Source organism: Pempheris klunzingeri, chromosome 19, assembly GCF_042242105.1.
Source record: "Pempheris klunzingeri isolate RE-2024b chromosome 19, fPemKlu1.hap1, whole genome shotgun sequence".
Lineage (NCBI taxonomy): Eukaryota > Metazoa > Chordata > Actinopteri > Acropomatiformes > Pempheridae > Pempheris > Pempheris klunzingeri.
The window spans coordinates 13657697-13683045 of record NC_092030.1 but is presented as its reverse complement, the minus strand read 5'-3'; the positions used below and the strand labels follow the sequence as shown (position 1 = coordinate 13683045).

Below are 25349 nucleotides of genomic sequence, written 5' to 3'. Positions count from 1 at the left end.
TCATTATGCTCAAGTCTCACATATTTCTAGACCTCTTTAATCACAGGCAAATGGTGCTAATTGACATTCAGTCTAATAGAAATGGCATTCACTTGCAGTAAATGTTATTGTTAGAGGTGAAGCCCTTTTTATATTAGTTGTTTGTATTGTTGTGAACCACGTGAAATATCAACATTACCGTATAAGTGTGAGCGTCAGAGTCGTCCCTGTGTGCTTCCCTCACACCCTCTCTCCGTCTTCTTCTCTTGCTTTTGTACAGGGCGGCCTCATTGCCTTCCTCCTCCTAATTCTCCTCTTCACCCTCGTCCTGTATACCCGTCACCGCTGGTGCAAGCGCCGCCGCATCCCCCAGAAGAGCGCCAGCACCGAGGCCACCCATGAGATCCACTACATCCCCTCCGTCCTGCTCGGACCCCAGGGCCGCGACAGTTACCGGGGCTCTCGAAGCACACACCAGCACGGAAGCTCCGTCATTGGTATGCCCATCCGCGAGACCCCCATTCTTGATGATTATGACTGTGATGAGGAGGACCCAGGTGGACACTCACTTAATTCCACGCCCAACCAGCTCCACACCAAACTGAGTGACGGGAAGGTCCAGGAGGACTATGGAGTTAACATTGGACACACAGACATGATGTGCAAGGAAAATGAGGTGAAGCATAACTTTGAAAAACGAGGTAAGTTGTTTGTTCAAACAATTTCCCCTTGAAAAACAATTTAGTATAATGAATCTGATGACCATATGCATACAGTGGAGATTAATTATCCGATAGCTGTAAGATTAACAGCGTGATGCTGGTTGTGTATCTATCATTCAACTATGAGCACTTGTTGTCATACAAAATCTGTTGTGCTCAGTGGTACATGTCCTGCTTTTGCAAGCGTGATTTGTACATCCGCGGAGGCTCTCAGTGCCAGCTCCCCAGATGGACCAGCCTGGACAGTTCACTTTGGCTCCGGCCAGCCCACCCATGTTCTTGATAGCACAGCATGTACTGCTTACATTTTGTCGAAAATAAGCAGTTTTGCATGACTCACATCATTATTTCACCCTCGTAATAATATAAAAAAAAAAGCAATGTATTCCATGAGTCATATTATTAAGTATGAACCGTCTTCCCTTCTGAGACCGCATTGACAGTGAATCCACACTCTTTCATAGCCACTGCTCCCTCTCAGTTAACATATCCATTGACTCTGTGTGCCAAGCAGTGATGTAGTAGTAATGCAGTGTCATATAATTTAATGTAATGCATAAAGGTCAAGTGACTGGGGGCATCAGTCACTGATGTGTGTCAGTTGCTGGCCCAATGACCCTCGCTAAACATATTCAGGGGTCTGCATTTCTTGCGAGGGCAATTCTATCCTGCCATTGTCTAGCTCTGTGGAGATATTCAAACAAGTTATAATCTCAGGCTATGTAGCATTTGTTGATATAATGTCCTGTTGAACCTGGGGTGCTCCTCTGCAAAGTCAGGCTTAAATAATTGAAGGCTGCTGACTGAGTTGGAGGGTGCCTTGGTTATTCATGTCATACTGAATTATGCATGGGTGAAGTTAGTGGAAATGCCCTCTTGCTCCCATGGTATTTATCACTCTGCTTAACCATATTTACACAAGCCGTTTGCAGGTGAATGCGTACATTACTTACTGCAAATAGGCAGAAAAAGGACAAACCACTGCTGATATTTCGTTCAAGTTTTAAGTTAACATTATTTCATTTAGTCTCAAGTGCAGTACTGATTCATGGTTGAGCTATTGAGGGGAAGTCTTGACTAAAATGCATGTTGTCCGTTAACCTGTATGAAGTTAAATTATATTATTAAATTATATCCAACTTACAAGTCAACCATGAAAAAAATGTAACATGGCTATATCATGTTACATTTTAAGTATTACCTTAATTTGCCTCTCACTCTCTGTATCTCTGAATTCCTCTGATTTCACTCAAACATGCAAATAAATTCAGTACAGGGACAAGTAACAGGAGTAATCACCGCAATTCATGCAATGACCTCCCTTATTTACACCGACCTTAAAGGTAAACGATCTCTTCAGCTGACCAAACAGAGATATTCCTCTCTTGTCTTCTCTCCCTTTATAATTAGGACAAACTTACATTTATGGTTCCATGATGTTGAATGCTACCTGCTATTTCGTCCTTTATTTAACACAGACACTCACCCCAGTGTTGATTTCAAATAAAGCAGCCATTATTTAGAAAGGAAACTTAGAATTATGCAACAAGGTGAAGGGACAAAGGTTAATTTCTGCTCCATCCTCAAGAGGAAAGGCAGAATGTTGGGATTAGACTCGGGGGTGGGGGGGGTGGGGGGGTAAATGAAGGGCGGCAAAGGACAGAGAGGTCACGGTACTTACTGTACAATCCTGTCTCTTGGGCTAATCACCAAATTATGCCATTATCACAAGAGAGCAAATGGGTGACAATTGTCCCCAAATGGCTCTAAGAAGAGAGCCAAGCAAACTGGTTGTAAGCAGCAAGACATGATGCAAACACACACATGAACCACATAACCACCAGCCATGAACAGATCCCTAAATGTACATCTACTGATGCTGAGACACCATGCAAAGATGAATCTAGAGTGCCACCATGTGTAACGTGAGATAAATTAAGGTTATGATTTGATCATTTATTCTTTATGTGCAAGTGGGAGAAATGGTGAATCTCTTCTATGCTGTTTCAAGCCTTGATTAAAGAGATGACGAGCAATATACTTTTTGATCTTTAATAAGAATATTCTCAATATAGCCCGACAAACTCCCAAATTGTTTTTTCAAAACAAAGTTAAGATCTAGCAAACTGAACTTTTACGAATCAGTATTTAACTACAAAATAACCTGAATCATGTGTAACATGTTTAATATATATATATATATATATATATATATATATATATATATATATAATATATAATATCATGTATAACATATAAGGAAACAGTTGTGCTAACTGCAGAGGTTACGTTCTGTGAGCAGAATGTACTGCAAAGCAAAGAGTCATTGTGCGATATGTAAAGGTAGGCTGGCAAAGAATTCTGATCCTGAATGAAAAAACATCCTGCCTGAGTTCTTTACAGGGATGCTGAAAAGCTCAATTTGAGCTTGAGCTCTATTATTACTCTACATATTAATTAATTTCGTCAGTATGTGGATAATATGATGTCCAATTCCAGGGATTTCACAATGACTTTTATATTTTGTACAAAAGCAGGCTAATTTATATGTCAGACTTTGGTGGTTTTCTTTTTTCAAAAAGCCATCCTTCCATCAATCTCATAAATAATCTGGTATTTTCCAAAAGATGGCACACACACCATTTGATTTGATGCCACTGCTTCCCCATCTGTACTCTGCATAAAGTGGCCACATTTGAATACAGGGCCGATTAACTGCTGTCCCACCTGTTCTGTGCTGCTCAGCATCCCAAAAGTCTCCAAATACCATTCATCCTTTATCTGTCTGTCCTTGCTGACAGATAACCCCATTCAACTGAACTCAATAGTATTATCCCCAGGGATTATGGCTATGCCTCACAGGGCTGCGCAATGGCATTGGCTTTTGTTACACAGACAACCAAACAAATGAGGCCTGTCAATTTTATTATTCAGTAAGATTCCCATGGCTTCGGGAATGCATTGGGCAACTTGGGCAGTGTAAATCAGGTGCAGAAAAACCATAGCGGCATGCTGAAACTCTTGCTCTGTGGCAAGTACTCAGGGACCAGTAATCACTATCAGACTGCCATCATCACGCACACCTCTGCCTCTCAGTTTACAGTGCACAGCAGCAAGCTGCACTTTCCACTTTTAACCTATATGTGCAGCCTGTATTATATATATTTAGAGGGGGGAATCATACATACATGCGATCATATCAAACAGCTATTCAAATATTATACAAAATAATATGTGATTAATGAATAATTATAAACAGTCCAGTTTTATTTATCAGTTTGGAAAAAGTTATTTTCGAAAAACAGCTGTTACTGGGTAGAAATCAAGCCTTTTCATTGGTGTGAGAAAAATGTTCCCGGTATGGTTTGGTTCCTGGTTTTAGGCAGGTGCGAAGAAATGCTGTAAAGTATGAACGCTTTCAAAAATATGAAAATTGAATTGTTTGTTTTTATCAATTCACAAAATGCAAAGTCAACAGAAGAAAAATCTAAATCAAATGAATATTTGGTGTGGCCACCCTTGGAAGATGGGGCTTGCTGCTGTGCACTGTAAATGAGAGGCAGAGGCATGCGTGATGATGGCAGTCTGATGGTGATGGTGACATTTTTGAAAGCATTCTTACTCTACAGCATTTCTTCACACCTGCCCAAGACTTTTGCACATTGCTGTATATTCACAGTCAAGAGGGTCAGTAACATTTTCTTTTCTTTTGACCTGCAGCTACAACATTTTTGAAAACAAGGTGCTTCTCTATCGTTGCAGCAGACCTTGAGAGATTTATCTTTGCTTTTATATTGTCAATTGGAGTGCTCCTGTTCAGATCATAAAAAAAAAAAAATCAGCTTCTAACTCATAACACTCACATATGTTGGGGCCAGCCATATTGCCATTGCTTTAGTGTCTTGCTAGCAACAGTCACAGCAAATAACAACAGTTCCACTGTGACTAAAAAATCAGTGGCGCACTTACTGGTCTGTGCTGTTCTCTTGTTTCTTTTGGTTGTTTCCTTAATCAAAATGAAATAAACCAAGGTTGATGGATTTATGCACAAATGAATCTCAAATGAATCTCTTAACACAACCAAATTGTGCTTGCCTCTAAGGGGTGATGAACTATTACATTGCTGAGACTGACCATGTAGATGAGTTGAAAATTTGGTTTGTATGAGTTTCCAAAATCTCTTAGTTAATAGTAATAGAATTTGACTGAAACTCAGAAAGTTCAATGAAAACCAATTTTTCAAAAGAGATCCACCAGAAGACCAGCAGAATACAGCAGACCACCAGCACCAGGGATTAGAGCTAATAGCCGAAGGTGATATACAGCTAATGCTGCTATTGTTCTGGCCGGTCAACAACATCCTCTGGGATGAAACGGCCCCAGGCCTCAGCCTCAATATGTCTGTCTGGAGGAAAAAAAAGGCAGAGACTGTAACGTGGTCCATTACTGTCAACTGTAAAAGCATACATCATTTCTTCTTGGCCACTTTTCTTTCATTTAGTGCTGAATGCACCATGCTATTCGTTTATAGATTAAGTAATAGTTAATTAGATTTTTTTTTTTTTTTTTTTCACTTTTATCTGGGCTTTGCATTTTTCCCCATTCAAGACCAAAGACGGCTATGGATTTACTATCTGTGTATTGAAGTTTCAGTAAGTATGCTGAGAGACTGAGCTGAAAATGACAATGGCTTGATTCAGAGAGAATGTTATTTTCTCAACACAATACCAGTTCATACCATTGAACAACAACTAACAATCAGACGTGACTGGGCTACAGACGCCATTGCTCTGCCAAAACTAGTCCTCACATTCATAACACTTAGCATTCATAACCTTAAGCACATAGCGACGGTTAAGCAGCTGTTAATGTTCATCTATGACTACCGTGCGAATGCTTTTTTTTTTTTTTTTCTTCCTGCTGTTTCTCACCTATTTAAAGAGGTCATATAGACTGCAGAATTCAATGTCACATTATCCTTTGATTGAACTGAAAATAAAAGTTGTCAATTTGATAGCTGGAATATCTGCTCTGTGGACAGAAGGTCACTTTTACTCCCGCTTTAAAGATGCAAGCATGTGTCACCTGGTGTTTGTAGATCACAATGGATTGTGTAACTTCTGAATATGTGGTAATTGATGTTTTATCATGGAAAAGTTGGTTGGTCAGAGTATTATCTGCTTTTTTTTCTCACTAATGAGTTTAATTATCTGATCACAGATAACAGTTGACCAAAGACCTTGTTACAACATTGTGATCATACTTTTGACAGCATCAGGGTTACGATGTGCACGCGTATTTATTTATTTTTTCTTCTTTTAACTACAAGCATGCTACTAAATCTTATGTAAAAAAAGCTTGGCCAGTGAGTTTCTGCTATAGTTAAGCATTTCAATATCCCCAAAGGCTCTCCTGTTGTGCCTCTTATCCCTTTCAGTGAAATGATGTTGTTTGTAATAACTGTTGAACGCAATTACCGGGTCTTTATTTTACATTATAAACACAGATCAAACCTTGGGCACCACATGTAACCCGCTGAGAATCTGCCGAAAAATACTTAGATTTTACAACTTTGAGGAAGCAAACATGTAACTAAATACTGCTTATGAATAGACAAAAGAGAGCCATGCAGTTTGACAAAGATCCCTAGCTAGTACAGTGGATTTAAATTTCTTCCCCGCCTGTGGAGCCACTCCACACATGCTAAACAAAAACACTCATTTCCCCCCTGACTCCAAGAACTACAGTATGTTGTTTGTTTTTCCAGTTTTTCTACAACTGAAGCATGGGGGAGGGAGCATCATTTCCTTTATTCAGGACATAAAACGACTAAACCAGAGCGAGCATTTAGCCTGACATTTTTTTTTTTGTTTTCATTTGAGACTTTGGGAGACCAAGGTCATAGCAGGAATAAACCATCCAGATATCAACTTCTATATATTTCATAAATAAGGGGAATTTCATACTACTTTATATTTTAGATTTACAGTGGTAATTATCTGTTGTTACTCACAAGAGAAATTAAGTAGCAACCAAGAAATAAAAAGAATAGTTTCATCACCCACAAGACCACTGTCATTACCAAGCTTATCAAGTGTTTACTGAGCTCTAATTGAACTCAAGACTGGAGAGTAATAATCCAGTGTCAAGCTTCAGATCGCTAATGTGACATCATTGATGAGAAATGGCTGCCAGCTTGGCACACTCTAGCTAGCTCAGGGTAATGTTTTGATTAATATGGAATCAGCCTTGTCATCGTTCCCCATGATAAATAGATAGGAGTTAATTACAAAGACTTCCCATTCTTCCTTTTGCCCCATCTACAGGAAGCATTGAAGTTGTGTGTTGTCGGTGAGGGCAGCGTAGTGAGATGAATAAAATGATTTAAAGATATGCATGTAGATCACTGCCTGATCAAGATCAAGCATGTCGACTGTGCGTTAAAATCATTTTCTAAGATATTGGTATGAATTGGTATTCTTTTTCTGCAGTTCATTATAAAATTGTAGTGTTTCTTGCCAACGTCGGTGTGAAAACAGTCGGTGTCAGTTTCATCAATCATAGCTTCTGCAATTTCAGGTGTCACACAGTGTTTGTACAAGTTTTAAAGGAGCACAAAATGAGCAAATCTATCCCATGCACAGTGTCGCAACTGATAAGATGATTTACAGCTGACAAAAACAAGAATATAATAAGTTGGGGAAATAATATAATCTGATCTGACATGCCCGAGACACAGACATAAAAAAATAAGACATGCCAGTAGAGATGCTTTAGTAAGCACCAAGGCCATACCACACCACATGGGTCGATTGTATGACAACTCATGAGCCATCTTCATGAGGCTGTTTTGAAATGTGGTTTGGCTTGCTCAACCGGAATGGAATATGTTTTAGTATGTTTTTTATTTTGTGTGTTTTTCTTCAAAATAAACTTCAGTATTTACTTGGAGCTGCTCGGAAATTAGATCTCCCACACTATGGATGGCTATATGTCTAGTAGCCATCTGAATTGCAGCAAGTTTCAGATTAAATTCAAAGAACGGCGTGCTCGCCTATACCCGTGATCACTAGTTATCCCTCCGACCTCAAGCAAAAATTGGTTGCCTGCTTTAAGATGTACTGGATGACTGCACTGGGCGGATCAAAAATCCCAGGACAAGGATATTGATTAAAATAAAGGAACCAGGATTGAGAGGAGGTGTGTGAGAAAGACCGTGAAGACGTGGCTGTCGGCCTCCTTTGCTGGTGATTACTCTGTCAAACATGCACTCGCTGAACAACAAAATTGATGAACCGACAGCAAAAGTTGAATATGACTGTGACTTTAGATGGAGCAAATCTGATATGTTTAACAGAAATTTTGGATAAAAGAGGACACAAATGGGTAAAGGGAATACACAACATAGGTGGTAGCCTATATATTTTTGTGGATAACAGCTGGGAAACATAATGTCATATCCATAAGCAAGTAAGCACCCTCAACTATGGACTTATATCTGTGTCTTTAAGACCAATCTATTTATTGAGGGAATCCAGATCACTATCATTGTAATCCACACTCCCAGCCCAGACAAAGGGAAGCAAGCGACCAAAATAAGAGAAAGCTAGAATAACATGCCCCCTTTTTTCAAATCAGCTGCTGTTTATTTTTGGAGATGTCACCCTCTGTGATCTTTCAAGTCATTTACCCCCCTTTCAACAGCATGCAAACTGCCCTACTAAATCCACCTGTGGGCTGATGCTTACAAGGCTGTGTGTCACCTTCCGCTGGATAAGTCAGATCACAGTGTTGTACGTCTGTTTCCCAAGTATGAAGCTTCATTAGTTCTTGCTCCATTAGTTCATACAGGCACGAAAATGGAGTTAGCCTTGCCTGCACTAAACAAACCTGATGGCCTGACCAGGCGAACGTTTAAAGATTGTGCCCCTCGGTTGCCAAGTGTTATCGCTCATTTTTTTCAGCTCTTCTGGACTACAGCACTGTACCGAACTCCTCCTATAGTGTTCACTCTGTTCTGTGCAAATGCATATAAAAGGTTCTATACAGTTCTGTCAAAGCACCTAACACCATATCAATCAATATACTTTATTAATCCCCCAGGGGAAATTCCGTAAATATGTGGCCTGTCATCTTGCCCCCCTCTAATTTGCATATAAAAAGCAACATGTACTGATGATGCAACTGTAAGAATAACATTCGCCAACTGACTACATATTATGCTAGAGTTTTATTTATCATCTCCGCCAGACATAAGTGTCTGTCTGTCTGTCTTTCTGTCCAAGGCTAATCTCTCAAACTACCTGACCAATCAGCCTAATATTTTTGCGCACATATATGTCTGTATGCTGAACAACATCTCACGGTTGCTGTAATTCATCATGTTCAAAAAACCTATTCTACTGACTGTAATGACCTCACTCTGAGCCAACATGTCGGGGCCCCAAGTGATCAACATTCTGGCAATCGGCTAGAAAAGTTTGGTCTCATTTTGAACCTGCAGATTAAATCCATACCTCTAAAGTTGAATGAAGTGCAGTTAAGTTGTTGTTAAATACATAGTCAATCGTATAGGGTCACTCACTTACCTCACCCCTTGCTGAATTAGTCTTATATTTACAGAATTTCTGCTTTGTACCTTTTGTGATAGGCCTATTGGACTGTATTTAATTGCCTATGGATGAACTTCAAGCTTTCCCAGTCTTTTTGACTGTTTTTCGCTATTGTCTTATTTGTAACCCATGTTGTTTGAACCGAAGCCAAAGACAATTTTCCACATTGTGGACAAGCATCTAACTGAACCTAATGGTCAATATATCCTTCACTGTCTCTATGCTCCCAGTATTTCAAAGACTCTTTGTTCATTAAAGTTATTATGCTTCTTATTTAAACTGTTCGCTTTTTTGAACTTTTGAATGCAGTTACTTTAGGTAAGAAAACAGAAATAAGCTAAAGTGGAAAAGCAGCGAACCATCTATTAAAAGTAAAAGTTAAAAGCTTGGACCCCTAAATAAATAATGTTTCGTCTCTCTTAGTAATTATAAAGACAGAGGGAATGAAAACTGAACAATGATTTATAGCTGATATTAACAGACCTGGTTATGCCATCGTAAATACACTATAAGACAACTGAAATATTGCAGATTTGAATATATGCATGCCTTAAATTGCCTTAAATTAAGTGTAAAACACGGCCTTCTGTCTAAGCCACCATGCATATGAATACCCTTACATTTTGGGTTGCTCATGAAAGAATCCAGACTGGCAGCTGTTCCCCTCAGCCTGCCTTTGGTCAATATGCAATTGTAGGAAAAATACTGTTGCTTGCAGCGTATTAAATTAACTGGATTGTTTCTGGGTGTGATGAATTATCTCAGTGTGTGATAAATTGGCACCCTATCGTAATTATATTTGCATAATGTCTTTTCTGCTTCATTTCCACTCCTACATTTGCCGGAAATTTCCCAGTAACACAATAACAGGATCTGGAAATAATTTTAATAATAATTAAATAATGTTTTTTTTTCTGTTCTGTTTAGAATCTGTCAAAACTTAAACATAGTTTTACCATTTAAGATATGATATGGTATATAATTATATCATTTAAGTGCCATAAACAATCATAAAAAGAAAATCCCAGACTGTAATTAAGCATATTCAAAATAAGTGGCATGACAAGAATTAGTTTTTAAAGGGTGAGATCAGTTTAGTCTGTTGGAGTCATGTTGAACAGTAGAATACACAAAACTGTCATAGAGTAAAATATAGAATCTGCAGTCTTCCAAAGCCACAAACTACAAAACAGAGTACATACTACTTTTAGATATCCCACATTACACTAAGATACTGCTAAGAATTACAATCAATTGTTGGAAAAAGACACTATCCACAGTGCTTTTTGAGAAGATAAGTATTCAGATGAAAACAAAGAATATGTGAAATGAAAGAATTTAATTATACATCAGGTGATGATAAATGCCTCACCACTTCACCACTCTTCAGTCGTGGTGTCAGATGTCAAGAGAAATGAATGGATGTCTCCTAAAAACCACCAGAATGCAGAAAGATGCCACTGAAGGATCTGTAGAGGATGGCTTTTAGTCAGGTATCAACCCCACTTGTCTGCCGACTGGTCACCTTGGCTAAGATGTTCAAAAGCCTCGTGCAGCTGCACACAGAGAGACAGATGACAGGTGGAGGAGGCTATAATCCAGGAGCAGAATAGCAGTGTTTTGACTCACATTTCTATGCGATGATTATGCGGAAACCTACCCTTTGAAAGAGGTAACAGCTAAGCAATTGGCTCCGGTCATGCTTAGAGTTTTCAATCAGGTCCAGACAAAAACATCCTTACTGACCAGAATCCCATTTTTATGAGCTGTGCAGTCTTCAGCTCCAAACAGGGAACCACTTTTTACCACTCACAGACTAGTAGAGTGTTCCAATGCAACACTGAGCAAAATTTTTGGAAACCAGAGAGAAATGGAATAAATACTTGCCATTTTTGCTAGCTGGATACAGAAGAGTTCCCCAGAGCAGCGCTGGATTTTTGCCATTTGCCCTGAATCTGTTAGGTTAGAGGTCCTCTAGAGGAGGTCTGTGAAATGTGCCTGAGTATGATGAGTTACATACTCATATTTCAATGAAAACAATCTTGGTGCTGATCTTGGATAAGGATCTGATGAAAATGACTGCTATGACTGAATTGCCCAAGCAAAGCAGGTAGTGCGAAGAGGCATAGTCTGGTGTGTGATGAGCAATTCTCAGTATGCATATTTGAGTCTTGTAAAAGTAGAAAAAACACTGGCAAGGTTCAGTTTCAGAGGTTCTCAGTATTTGACAGCTTGTAGAGTTCATTTGACAGCTTGTTGAGAGAGATTGTATGTGTAAGGAGAACGTATTTGCATGCATTTGACTTTGCACGTGATCCAGATTTGAAAGACCACTTACAATGCCACTTAACTCACATGCAGAGTTTACACCTTTTTTTTTTTTTTTATTGCGGAAAAGTCAAAATCCTAAAAACAATCATGTGTTTAAAAATTGTTTCTGTATCAGCATTTCCTTACCACCTCCAGCTACTGATCTGCCCTCTGCAGAATATTGCCTCCAGGCTTTACACTTGGTGTTTCTAGGTGTTTCCTGCCAGGAAATAAGTTGCACATCACTGTGGCATTGTTACTTGTTTAAAATTTAGTTTAAAATTAATCCACCGCTACTTTTTTTTGAGTCACCGTCTTCCACACTGTCACAACAGACACATTTATTTAAAATATGCATATAAGTTGGATCTCATCTCCCTTTCCATGACCTGGGCTTATTTGTGATTGTCAGTTAGGAGCATAAGCCTGTCTGGAGCAGCTGGAGGTCAGAACTTGGCCTGCAATGTTCAGCTGGCGCAGCATGGGGAGACACATCCATATTTTATTCTGGCCCATGGCAAGAGCAGAGCTATAGATAGCACTTTATTCTTGCTCCTCTGCAAACAGCAGAGGCCTTAAAATATACAAGCAGAGGCAAAAGCTAGCAGAAAGGAAAAGTCTCTGGATGAAGATGGGACATTACATGCTTTCCAGTGTCTGGGAATGACAAGGCATGAGACAGTAAATGTTCAAATCCTACAGAGAAAAGAAAGACACGGGGCAGAGCGGGGGAGTTTCTGTCTGTTCTTGGTGTTTTTCTAAGTCCTCCAGATGTCTTAAAGTGTTTTCAATTGTCAATATGTTTTCATTCTGTACTGTCTCGGCAATCCTCATAGGGGAAGAATGCACTGCCATCCATGTCTTTCTTCCAATGATGTAAGGAGAGAAATTGTCAAACTTGCAATTTCTCCCACTTTGGGGTATCCATCTTTCTTGTTTAATCTCCTGCCAAACCATTTTAAAGTTTGTTGCCTCCAACTGAGCCACTGTTTAAGGGATTTCTTGTACTATAGCATGGATGTACTATAACAGTGGAAGTGCCTTCAGCATCACCCCTTTGGTATTTCTTCTGATTTTCTTCTTCTTTTTTAATATAAGTTGTAGCCATCATTGTGGCACAATAAATGGTAAATGGTCTGCATTTGTATAGCGCCTTTCTAGTTATTTCAACTATTCAAAGCGCTTTACATGACATCCTCATTCACCCATTCACACCGCTATTTTGTGATTAGTGAGCAATACTTACAAACCTAAGATTGGAAATGATCAATTTTCATTCATTAAGATTTCTGAAATTATTCTATCATATGAGTACAATTCGGAATCATCCTCATTATTCTTACAAATGTTGATTAAAAAAAAAAAAATGGAGAGAAACCACAGTCCTGAACTGTTGCTCAGCTGTAACTGTACTTCACCCTCCTATTTGTGTCCTTTTTCCGATATCAACATGCAGTACATCCTTTTCCTTTGACTGATTTTATTTTCCCCTGTTTCACTGATTCCTTCTTACTTTATTCTCTCTCTCTCTCTTACTGAGTATTGAAGCTCAGCCTTTCCTATTCTAGCCCTTTTCCTTCTGTGATTACTGTCCTCACGATTATTATTTCCCAGTCGATTTTTTTCTGAGGGTTAAGGTCAGCTTATGCTCCTTTAACCTTTCCTTTAATCCTTCCCAGCTCTCTTATGTCTGCATCTCATTCCCAACGTCATCCTCCTTGTCTTGCCCTCCACACCCATGGCATCCACTGTCTACCCATCTTTTCCTCCCACTTCTCTGGTTCTATCTCTCTCCTTCTCTGTCATTCTCTATTCAACTCTGGATCCCTTGTCTTCGCCGACATTTTTGTCTTTTCCTTTGTATCTGTCTAACCTCTTACTCGCTTCTCATGTACCTGTCACACTTTCAGAGGCAGCGCTGTCAGAGCTTTGTCAGAGAGCTAGACTTGACCGCTCCTATTAAAACAATGGCAAATTTAATAACTCACAGAGGGAATCAGAGCTCAGGAAAGCCCCCATTTCCTTTCCATTGATTTGCTCTTCACTGATTTGATCCCAAGACCATGAATGGGAGGAGAGAAAACAAGGAAATAGAGATGCTAATAGATGGTGTGTGTGTGTGTGTGTGTGTGTGTGTGTGTGTGTGTGTGTGTGTGTGTGTTGGAGGTACAGGCAAAGCAAAGATGCGAGAAAGGGAGTAATACAGGAAATATAATGAAAAAAATAGAAATCTGCAGAAATTTAATTTCAACAACTCACAGTTTCTTTTGCTCCCACAGATTTGCTCCAAATTAAAACAGCAGGGGTTTGTAGGGTCCAAAGATCTACAGAAATGTGCCCAACAATTTCCTTTGTGGATACATCTGCTTCTGTGAATATCAATGCTGTCGGACTGCCTGGCAGGGTGGCTTTGAATAAGAAATGTCCATAATTATCAAAACATGCATGTGAAGGACGTGGAATAGTATTATCAATATGTTCAGTGATATTACTGTATATGTTCCACTTTGGGTAAACATTTGTCATTTTATTTAGGATACATTAGGCTGTCTTGGTATTATTAGATATATGGATGATATTAAACCTTTATCCTACATTTTAAATGGTGCCAGGGCTTTGCAATCACTCATTTTTCTGTGTTTTTGTAATAGAATTGTATCAAATTGCCAAAACGTTAATGCAGAAGTGTGTTCTCACAAAAGTTGATAATAGAAGCAATACCATAATCTTTAAGAACATAAATACATTAGGTTAAGGCCTGATTAATTGTGTAGTTTCTCGGTCAACATCGTGTACCCTAAAATAAGCACTTTAGCACAAAATGTGGTATAATATGGAATGGATGCTATAGAGTCGACTAACATATGTGTGTGTATTCAGAGCACTGTAATCCATCTTCCAAGCTGCACTGCAAGCCTTACCCTATCACCACCTGCCTCAGGGCACAGGGCAATGTTGAAGAGCCTGAAAATGTTGCCTTGTGTCTCACTGACTTTCAGCAGAGAGGAAATATCTTCTTGAGCCTAAGAGAAATAAGGGTCAAGCACTATTTATGGACTGGGAGTCATGGTCAAAGGTTTCAGTTTCTGACAGACAGTAATTCCCATAGGCTGTATCAGCGATTTGGTGGAAGCCAGCCTAGTCTTGTTCGTTTGGCTTTTTGGAGTAGCTAGTCCTTCAGTGTATTTTCTGCTGACAGAACAACTGTTGCCCTTCCTGGTGCTGGGTATCACTTTCTTTAAAGGTACAGGCATCAGATCCAGGCATCATTGTATTAGTGTTTGTTGTGATACCCAGCAATATATTTTTAGAAACCTCTGATTCTGCATATCAGTGCTTTACCCATGAGTCTTTCAATGAAAGACATACATGTGTGCATTCATTTATTGCTACATTCTCTGTTGATGGTGTTAACTTACATCACACCATTCACATTTATTATTAGCATACTGTTAATATTGTATTAGTAGAAGTTGTAACAGCAACTAAGGCAACTGTATTGTCAGTAAATACAACAGATAACAGATCGAACGGTTTTGATTGTGGCATATTGTGTACTGGATTCTCATGAATACTTGTCCTAAATTAATCGCACTGGGGTAAATGGTAAATCAATCAGTTTTCATGTCCTTACAGTATTATGATTATTTAAGCTATATTCTGCCACTTACATTTTCCTTGGTCTTGTTTGCCTGTCATCATTTTTTTTTCCAGAAAGTAAATACTTTTCACCAATCAAAGGAAAATAACAATGTCAGATTTGTTCAAATTGGAAGAGTCTCCCACCCATAACCTTAAAGGAGAGATTGATGTGGGAATTTGCAATGCGCGAATAATTAAAGGGACAGACTCATCCAGTACTGTTAGATTCTGTTAGATTTCCTCAGATATGAGAAGTAATTTTGAAAACGCATGGAAGCGTATATCCATCCATCCATCCATTTTCTATACCGCTTATCCGTCAGGGTCACGGGGGGAGCTGGAGCCTATCCCAGCTGACTTCGGGCGAGAGGCGGGGTACACCCTGGACTGGTCGCCAGCCAATCGCAGGGCCACATACAGACAGACAACCTTTCACTCTCACACGGGGAATTTTTTAGAGTTACCAATTAACCTAATGTGCATGTCTTTGGATTGTGGGAGGAAGCCGGAGTACCCGGGGAGAACCCATGCTAGCATGGGAAAGACCCCGGTTTCAAACCGGGATTGGAACCCGGGACCTTCTTGCTGTGAGGCAACAGTGCTAACCACAGCACCACCATGCTGCCCCTGGAAGCGTATACCCTGCAGTTATTTACCTAAAACTGTCAATTGTTTTGGCACTCATGAGTGAGTAGCAGTGTTAAAATGCCTATTTGTAAAGAAAGAAAGTATATATTTATATTTTGAGTATTGACAAAAGTCTTTGTCTTTTTTGTTGGTGCATATCTGTAATAGCCTACCTATTGTAAACACCATTACACAGCAGTCTGACAGTGAGTAGCAAACCTTTTGTGTTTTGCCCGGCTAGTGAGGCATTCCTGCCATCTTGGTGGACCCATAATGATAACACTGAGTACATCTCCATCAAAAAGCAAATGGCAGCACACTTTACCTCTCTGGGCCTGGTTGAGTGTGTTGCTCACCAATGAGGCCCCAGGGGAGGGAGGGAGGGAGAGTGTCAGAGATGCAGAAAATGGGAGGATAAAAAAGCAGATTGGCTGTTATTATGTTTGGAGTGGACGCTTCTGCAACATCCTGTTCAGATGCTTAATGTTGCATGGTTCTAACATTGGATGTGATGGTAGAGTTAGAACATAATTGTCTTCTTTGAGGATCTCATGAAGCTTCAAATTATTGTTTGTTTATTTATTTATTTGTTGCACTGCTTGCACTGAAATCATTCGGTTTGATAGCTATTTCCATACTCTGGTCCATGAAAACATGAAAATGGGATCTGGAGTCCACTTAATTTTAACTGCTGTGCTTTCCACACAGCTGTGAAAGTATACACACTCCATTGACAGGAAAAAAGAAAATAAAACGAATTGGGAGTTTAGAAAGACATAGACATTTACATACACAAAAACACACACATGCATACTCATAAGCACCTTCACGAAAGCCAAAAGTCTATAGCTGAATTTTCTCACCAGGAATAGGTTGACTGAGGCAGCCTGCTGTTGACATCCACTGCTTATGAGACACTGTTAACACACACTCAGCACTGATAAGGGAGTAACTGCAGATAAGAGAGATGAAAAGGAGAAAATAAAGGCACCAGAGCTTTAGCTGACATTGAACTCAAAATGAGAAGCCAGTGTGGACTTGGTCTGGGGAAAAACAAATGTCAGAATAAAATATCCTGGTAGCTGCCTCTGACAGAGGAGAGAAATTGGGGAATAATAGAAAAATAGTGAGAGGCCCACAGGAGGAAGAACACTGCAAAAAAATGAACTCATATTGTTTGTGTCATGTGTTTTCTGCTGATGACAAATGCAGACATTCATGTCTCACTTTATCTTGTACCTTAGAATTAATTCCAAAGCTCCATTCCATTGCTCTGCATATTTCAATATTGGCCAAAGAACACGTGTCACTTTTACGAGATGAAATGTACATTATGGTGCAAACACATCCATCATGATGTTTTAGTTTTTTAATATGGTTGATATTTAAGATGTGGGGAAGACGAAGATAAAAAAACCCATAAAGCATCAGCAAAACGGCTGTGAGAACATTTAGACACAAATTACATTTGTTTCAAGGCGACTGTGACTCACTTTTGCGTGGCCTAGCATTTCTTCATTCCACAAAACGGAACAAAGGAAGATAGATAAAGAGAGTACCAGGAGGCCATGAAATATGTATGCAAGCAGTTAACCTCAAACATTCTTTGACACACTCTCCTCAGTCATGGCGGGTCAAAGCTTAAGTGCCACCCACTCCTTCCCTTCTTGTTTGTTTGCTAACACCAAATACCTGAATTAGCCTAACACTACAATAATTGCCCTCAGGGAATGAAGCTCACATAACCATTTTGAGTGCCTCAGTTGTCTACACACTTTCCTTTCAAGGCTACCACTTCAGCTCGTGTGCCGACAAGACTGGTATGAGGTGAAGATGCTTTTGATTTGCACCTTCAACACAAAAAATAATCAATTTGTTATTGTTCCACTTTGGGTAAACACTTTGTCATTTCATCTAGTTTACTCTGTGTTGTCTTACTTGGCTTTCAGTGTTGCTATAATGTGTGAGATTTGCAGAATTATTTCAACCGCAGCAATGATTAGAATCATAACTAAAAATATATAATGCAGTAACATATTTTGCTAAGGTGTAAGTGTAGAGGCAGCATCTTTAAGGCCTTGGTCAGCACACCTGTGCCTTAAAACCTACCGTTTAGCATAAAATGTGGCACGATACGAAATGGATTGTGCTCCTGTAATCTATCTGTGGATTCAGTGTAATTCATCTCCCAAGCTACATCACCACCTGCCTCAGGGCACGGGGACATTCGATTTTAAAAACACAAAAAAACTGAATGTAATGTTCAGCCAAACATGGGTAGGCTGAATGTGTGTAGGCCTATACCCTAATTCACTGTGTGAGATATATATATATATATATATATATATATATATATATATATATATATATATATATATATATATATATATAATTCTTGATATTTTCTAAGTTTCCTTGCTGGCAATTAACGTTTTAAATTTCTTCTAAGTCTTTTAAACTGATCTACAGTTACTTTTGAACTTGCTGGGCCTAATTCTGGCAGTCACTCAGGGCTGGCATTCACTTTGTAGTCTGTCAGTGAACAAATATCTAAACATGCACCATTCTCTTGCAGTGAAAGGAGCCCATTTTTTTTCATATTGCAGGTCTCACCATGCACTGTAAACTGTAAACACCGGCAGAAGGTCAATAGGAGCCTCTAGAGGGGACTGGTAGACATTAAATTTGGGTTGTTTAGCCGCACTGCTTAGTGCCCTAGGCTCTGGAATAAAAGTTTCCTGGTATGTACTGCGAAAGTCTTGAGTTAAGGTACTGTAGTTCCAAACATATATAGTCAATGGACGGAAACAAATGTAATTATCAGAATATATGAGATACTTTTTAGAACAATAATATCTGTATCTGTATTTTCTTTGAAATTCACCATTTGTGCGTCAAGTTCCTTGACGTATTGTTGGTATATATTGCATGGACCGAATCTGTAAGATTATGTATCAACCAAAGAGATGCAAGCTAGCTTCTCTGCAGCACTGCAAACCATCCTATGCACTCATGTCAAACTTCGAGTGGTGTGAAAACTAACTCAGGTTTGGAGAAAACTGAGGATGGGAACTCCTTTGCAAGATGATGCCAGAAAATGTAGGGGAATCCTGTTTTTAGTTGCTGTGTCATGTGTTCAAATGCATTCCTTCAGCAGAAGGAAGATTCAGCTCACAGCCAAGGGTTGGAGTACACACACATTACCTTACAACAACATTGCCAGAAGCAACAGCTACACTAGCTGCTTCGGCATCAAAGGCATCATACAACCTGGAAAAAGTGTTATTTCAGTCAAAACATTTTTGTTGTCCTTTATTGTATTATAAATGGGAAATGCAATTGACTGCTGCATGATGGCTCTGTTCAAAGCATTTCCCTCGCCCAAAAGGCATTTCTTCTCCTCTAAGGCAGAGAAAATGATACAGGACAAGAGCAATGTCTAAATGTATTCTTCAGCGTAGCCTTGTGCCTAAATTTGACCTAAATTTGACCATGCTGACATAAGACCATCTCTTATGAATGAGCACATGTGGCCATTCTGTCAACACTTACTCAAACTCTGAGGAATTATCAACCTAAATTACTGCATTTTTCATTAGACTACATATGGCACATTTTTGGCAATAGTGCTTCAATGAATCGTGCGGTTCAACTGCTCCACCCACATTTGGTGTTTGGCTGTCTTCTGGGCATCTTAAATCAATTGTTGGGGTGTTTCACCCCTTTAATCATGTAGGAGGTGTTTGATACAATACGTCTGGCCGGTGGCTGGGGCCCAACAACCAATGTAAAGTGGATACTGTATTGTATGTATTAAAAAAAAGAAAACAGAAGAGCCAAAACACATCATAGCCAATTTCACTCATTCGCTCAACATTAGAACCGCTCATAGTGTCACGAGACATGAACAGTTCACAAACTAGACAGTTTTGTTTTTAATGCGTCTTCATGTTACAAAAGTGTTATGACTGCTATGCAGATAATGCTCGGTGTGTAATGAAGCAATGGTTTGTTCTTCAATCTTAAGGTATTTTGTTAATCTTGAAAATGGTTGTAAAAACTGTACAAGCTTTACAAAGCAGAAATGTCTCCGACCGGAGGGCATGAGCCAACATTTCTCCCCTGAAATGAGGTCAGGGTCACTTTGCATCATCTCTTGCATCTGGTTACAGGGATCTATTACCGTAGACATGCCAAGAACAATTCCCTGTGTGACAAAACATTAACCATAGTAGAGTGAGATTAGCTTGACCGCAAATGAATCTGAACAAATATGTATCACTGCAAAGATATTATTTGTGCTGAAGCCAACAGTAACGCATCTGTTATCGTTAACTTTTCATTTTTAGTATAAAAAAAACAACGTGAATACTTCTGCCTCTTCACTTTCTCCCTTATCTTCCTCATCTCCCTCTTCCACCACTCTTGCACAGCTTTTGGCATGCATGATGAGCATCCACAGGGAGCAACACATCACCATTATTCATGGAAAGAGTACACCTCTGAGCCAGACTGACAGATCAAAAGATGTTGATGATAGGTGGGGGGTAGTGGTAGTTGGGGTGATAAATGGCCCCATCCTTTTGAGATGGCTATACTGCTGTAGGTTTGGAGACAGAGCTGTTTTCACACTTTTTCAAGCATTTTGTTTTGAGCTACAGTTGTCAAACGCTACAAAAAAGGCTATAAAGGTATTTATCAGCAGAGGTAATAGATTCATACGTAGTTTAATAACGCTACCTTTTTTAGGAAGCCTTATGTCTCAACCTTTTTTTTGTGTGTCAGACACTATGAGGGGAGAATATAGCCTCCTTGTAATTAGTCTATATTTGCATAAATCAGCCAGAACATAACTAGATAGGTCACAGGAATTTCCTGTCCTTCCCTTTTGTAATTTCCTATTGTAAGAAAAGAGAAGCAAAGTCATCTCTCTGCTATACCTGCTTTTCCCCACAGCCAATTGTTTTGGAGTCATTCATCAGGAAGAGTGAGACTGAGCCATCAGGGGAAGCGTTGGCAGGATCCCTGTAGAGATGAGGCAATATTGAATTGATAGAATCATTTAAAGGCCAGAAAAAAATGGAACAGACGAACTAACACTGCTGCTTCTCTACAGTGTCTAAATGGGACAGCCTAGTGGCTCATTTTGCATATCATACCCAAATATCTTATCTTTCCAAAAGAAATAAAGGAAGAGAAAAATAAAGCAAGCTATTTTGGATGGGGTAGGGGTTGCCTGTATGTGTCTGTGTATGTATTATTACTATGGTCTGTCTGTTACTATTTGCAAAAAGATTTTCACTCTAAAGCCTCATGACATGCCTGCCATTTTCACTTTGGATCTCTTTTTCATAGCCATTGACCCAAACACGGAGTCAGTCGAGGATTTGATGCAGAGGTTCCAGGACAGTTTTCGTGTTCCCAACACGCCAACAGACATGTCTCACTACCAGCACGTCATGCACAGCTCATCAACAGGCCGCCGAAGGGTCCCTAGCCACACCAGAGGTAGGAACAAAAAATGACTTCAAAAAGTTTGTTGACAGAATGTTACAGACCTTGCAGTTAAGATAATTAATGATATTTGCACGTTCTATTTATTTTACTGTGCATACTGGACAATGTTTACTGACATTTACAGACGCTTCTGTGATACTAATTTTGTGGTTTTGGGCTGGATATTTGCCTTTGAACAGATGCATACTTTTGTGGGACGGTGTGCAATATGAAAGAAGCACGAGGCCACAAGTTATAGCTGTTTCCACTCTGCCTTAAAATCACTTTTTGAGTTAGTCATAAAAAACCAAACTGTGATCCTAAGATAAAAGTCCTAAACTACAAAATGTATTAAAAAGTGCTAAAAATGTCTGATAAAAATTTTGGGGCTGTGGTTATAGGTTTAAATAAGGTTATGATAAAGTGTAGCAGAGATCACCTGATGGAGATCTGCACTCTACTGAGCACACTTTCCTAGTCTGCTATGGGCTGGCAATTGAAGAGATGTTCATGAAAAACATAAGGACGAATAGTATGTGCAATAACAATAGTGTGCGGCACACTACATGTTACATATGTTTTATGCTTCCACCAAATTGTATCTAAAGCGTTTAGATTATTAATACATGAAACTTTTTCAATTTATTTTGACGCATTCATTTCAGTCTAACAGACAATACACATGAACAGGTAATTCAGATGCTCAGTTTTGCTTGACCTGCATAATTTTGTAACAAGGGAGGAAACATATGCCAACACAGCGATATGAAAACTCCAAACAAACACTTGAGTCTGTGATCTCTAGACGAACATTCACAGTTGGTTTCCTTCAAGTATTTGTGACTTAACATTTGATATCTGTAAAGCTTTTTAATATGTAGATTTTCTTTTGTTTGTTTGTTTACGTTATGAAACTGATGTAGACAAAGGATGTAGTGTAAAGGTATGACACATCAGGGATACCATAGAAAGAAAGTGATTTTAGATTCATAATTTGCAAGTGAGCATGTATCAATTTGCATATTCATCATTCCTGTTCACATCTTGCATGGAGAACACAGACCCAAGTATCTTGGGTGAGCGCATAAAAAAAGTACAAGCATCACTTAAATTCAAAATATCTTTAATAAGTTGATTAAAGAAGATTAAAGAATGATTGCTATTCATCATATGTATAAAAAAAAGAAGGGGGGGGGGGGCTGTCTATACCATTCTAACCTGCTGTTATCTTACTCTTTCATTAAAGATTGAATTGGAGTATAGTGGGAAACGTATGTTTGATGCAGTGTTGAGATGGAACTCAGTGGGGACACCATCCTGTGCCACAGCAATTAATTCAGTTCATTACCAGGAACGTTGCAATAATTTGAATCAGACATGTTGGAAAAAAAATGCATTCTGTGTCATTGGTCACACCGTTATGACCGGTGAGACATTAACATTGAAAATGAGACATTAACCATGATGAGTTCACCTACCTTTGGCAGAATAACTTACTGTCCTCTTGATCACTGTCATCTAGAGTAGATGCAAAATACAACACAGATCTAGAGTAGATGCAAAACACAACACAGAGCAATTCTTCTTATTATGCATATTTAGTCAGACAGGGATTCTTAATCCTTCCAGTCACATAGCCAATGGTTGAGGGAGTTTATATTCTTGATTATTTAGAACACTTCAGCTTATCTTATTTACTGTTGAGGATTTAACACTGTAATATTAAAATGTATCTTGTGTCAACCTTCTGAGCAAATACCGGCTCTAGAATTAAATCAGGTCAAGCTCTTGAAAACTCTGAAGGACAGTGCTGAGAGGTGTCCTCCCAGAGGTCAATGGTAAAAGGGTTCCCTTTGCAGGCTTGTAATTAGGGGTGAAAATGTGTCCTCAGTGCAAATGCTTTGGCCAATACTACAAACATGATAATGAGGCAAACTTTTAAACTGAGGAGGAAACTCTATTAGTTGAAGTGAGGTTAAAGGGTGAAGTTAATTGGCCAGAACCAGGAAGGAAGTGCTGCATAAATGAAATGAATGCCTTTTCTTGAGAGAGTTCTCATTTCTTGAGAAGTATACCAGGCATAGACTAGAGAGACATAGAGCGAATGTATACGAAGAACACACCATGACTTCTTATACGTGACTAATCATTCTTACTTAGAAATGATCAATGTCAAATTAAATGTTACCTGGAAATAAAAATGTCTAATTTTGATTCAAACTTGCCGCAATGTTTAAAAATATTCAAGTTGCTCAAAAAGTGGGGGTGCAAAAAGCAGTATCTGAGTTAACTTGATTCACCTTTATTTTAACGGAAATCATAAAGGAAAAACACACCTGAATATCTACTCAGGTGGAAAACTACAGTAGCAGATGTGTCTGCTCAGCAAAACCCTGCAGCTGTTCATCTCTTCTTCTCCTGGTGTCCACGTGCGTGCATATTGAAATTTTGCTTTGTGGCAACATTCCTTATTTCCCTGTCAGCGGGCATTGCCCTAGTTTCTTTTAAGCATCATCTTTTACCCGGACTTCTCTGAAAATGTTAGCTCATACCCAGTTTTTTTAGTTACTAGTCACTCTCTATTTTTGGCAGCCACCTTATTTGGAGGAATTTTCAAAACGTGTCAACTTGTGCATTGACAGCAATTTTAAGACATCATTAATCAAACATTGCATTCCTGTCAGTTACCATTTACACTTATCTATGTGATGATAAGAAAACAAAAGAAGATGAAGAAGAAGAAGAAGAAGAAATTGTCCAAGCCTAGCTAAATGCTGCCAACAAGGATTAGAGACAAGATAGAGTTTGATAGCTCAAACCACCTTTGGAAATGGTTTATATGTATTATTGCATTATTGCCATCTAGATGAATATTTAGCATGTGAGCGCTAGTCAAGACAAATTATTTTCTTCCTCATGAAGATGTATACATGTTGCTATGATAAACGTAACTTCCTGTGTGAGTTTTATCCGGATACATGGCGCAAGAAATTATTTGTATAAGTGTGGCCAGTTACCCTGTTGCCATTGAAGTGCCCAAATTAATGCTCTTTCTCTTGCCTGACAGAAGTTGTTGCATTCTGCTATCAAAGTGTGTGAGTCAGCAATTCTCTCATGCCATGTGAAGTTTGGAGAGAGGTTGGTTTTTCATGTTTTGTTCGCATCTGGAGTATTCCATCACAAGGAGACACACACAGTCGCCCTTTCTTTTGTACTCCTACAACCCCCTGCATATGCCCTTTTTCCTGTGAACACCGGTTCTAATGATCTGGAATTTACATGCTGTGAGCTGCTGTTAGTTGTCCCCTTTCTCTCTGAAGTTTAGTCAGGGGTGGCAGTTCATTGGGTAGCAGTTCATCCTAGACTTTTTCATATTTTACGTTCCTTGTTCAGAGCTTTTGATTTGACCTGTGACTGGTTTTATTTCCCTTATTGGCTTCCGCATGGCATTATGGGCGATGATGATGTTTTTTCAATTGAATAACTGACTTAACAGTAATAATTTCATTGTTAAGTCAGCTATTAAATCAAACAACAGCCCTTTGGTTTTCTGTCAAAATAGCTATTGTTCATTTGCGTATTCTACCTACATTGCAAGGACACAAAGTTGGTTGAAAATCAGCAAAGTTCCCCTTTAACATGTATTGTACTTAATCAGCCAATCTTCTTAGGAACATCACAACTAGCGATCTTGTTTTATGAACTCTGCTTGAATATAATTGCGAAGTGGGAGCAGCCACAGTAAGTTTCAATTAAAAATAGAAATGTGAAAGTCTAAGAGTAAAATAGACTCTTAGACTCACATATTCTGCCTCGCAAATGACTAGTGGGATGCTAGAATTAGGTCTTTTTTTTTTTGTTTTTACATACAAAAAATGCAGACGTTTATACAGAGACTAGCCTTTTTTTGATCTACAAAATAATATGTTGCAAAAAGTTGCCTTAATTTTTTAAAAAGTAG

General features: G+C 39.0%; 1 protein-coding gene across 1 annotated transcript in view; it reads left to right on the top strand.

The window, feature by feature from the left end:
* Positions 1 to 25349, top strand: part of LOC139218828 (astrotactin-2-like) — a 251718-nt gene that overhangs the window by 68669 nt on the left and 157700 nt on the right. Inside the window, exons 3-4 of the mRNA XM_070850535.1 lie at positions 260 to 680; positions 21248 to 21400. Of these exons, the coding sequence (XP_070706636.1) occupies positions 260 to 680; positions 21248 to 21400 (574 nt within the window). The remainder of the gene's footprint in view (positions 1 to 259; positions 681 to 21247; positions 21401 to 25349) is intronic.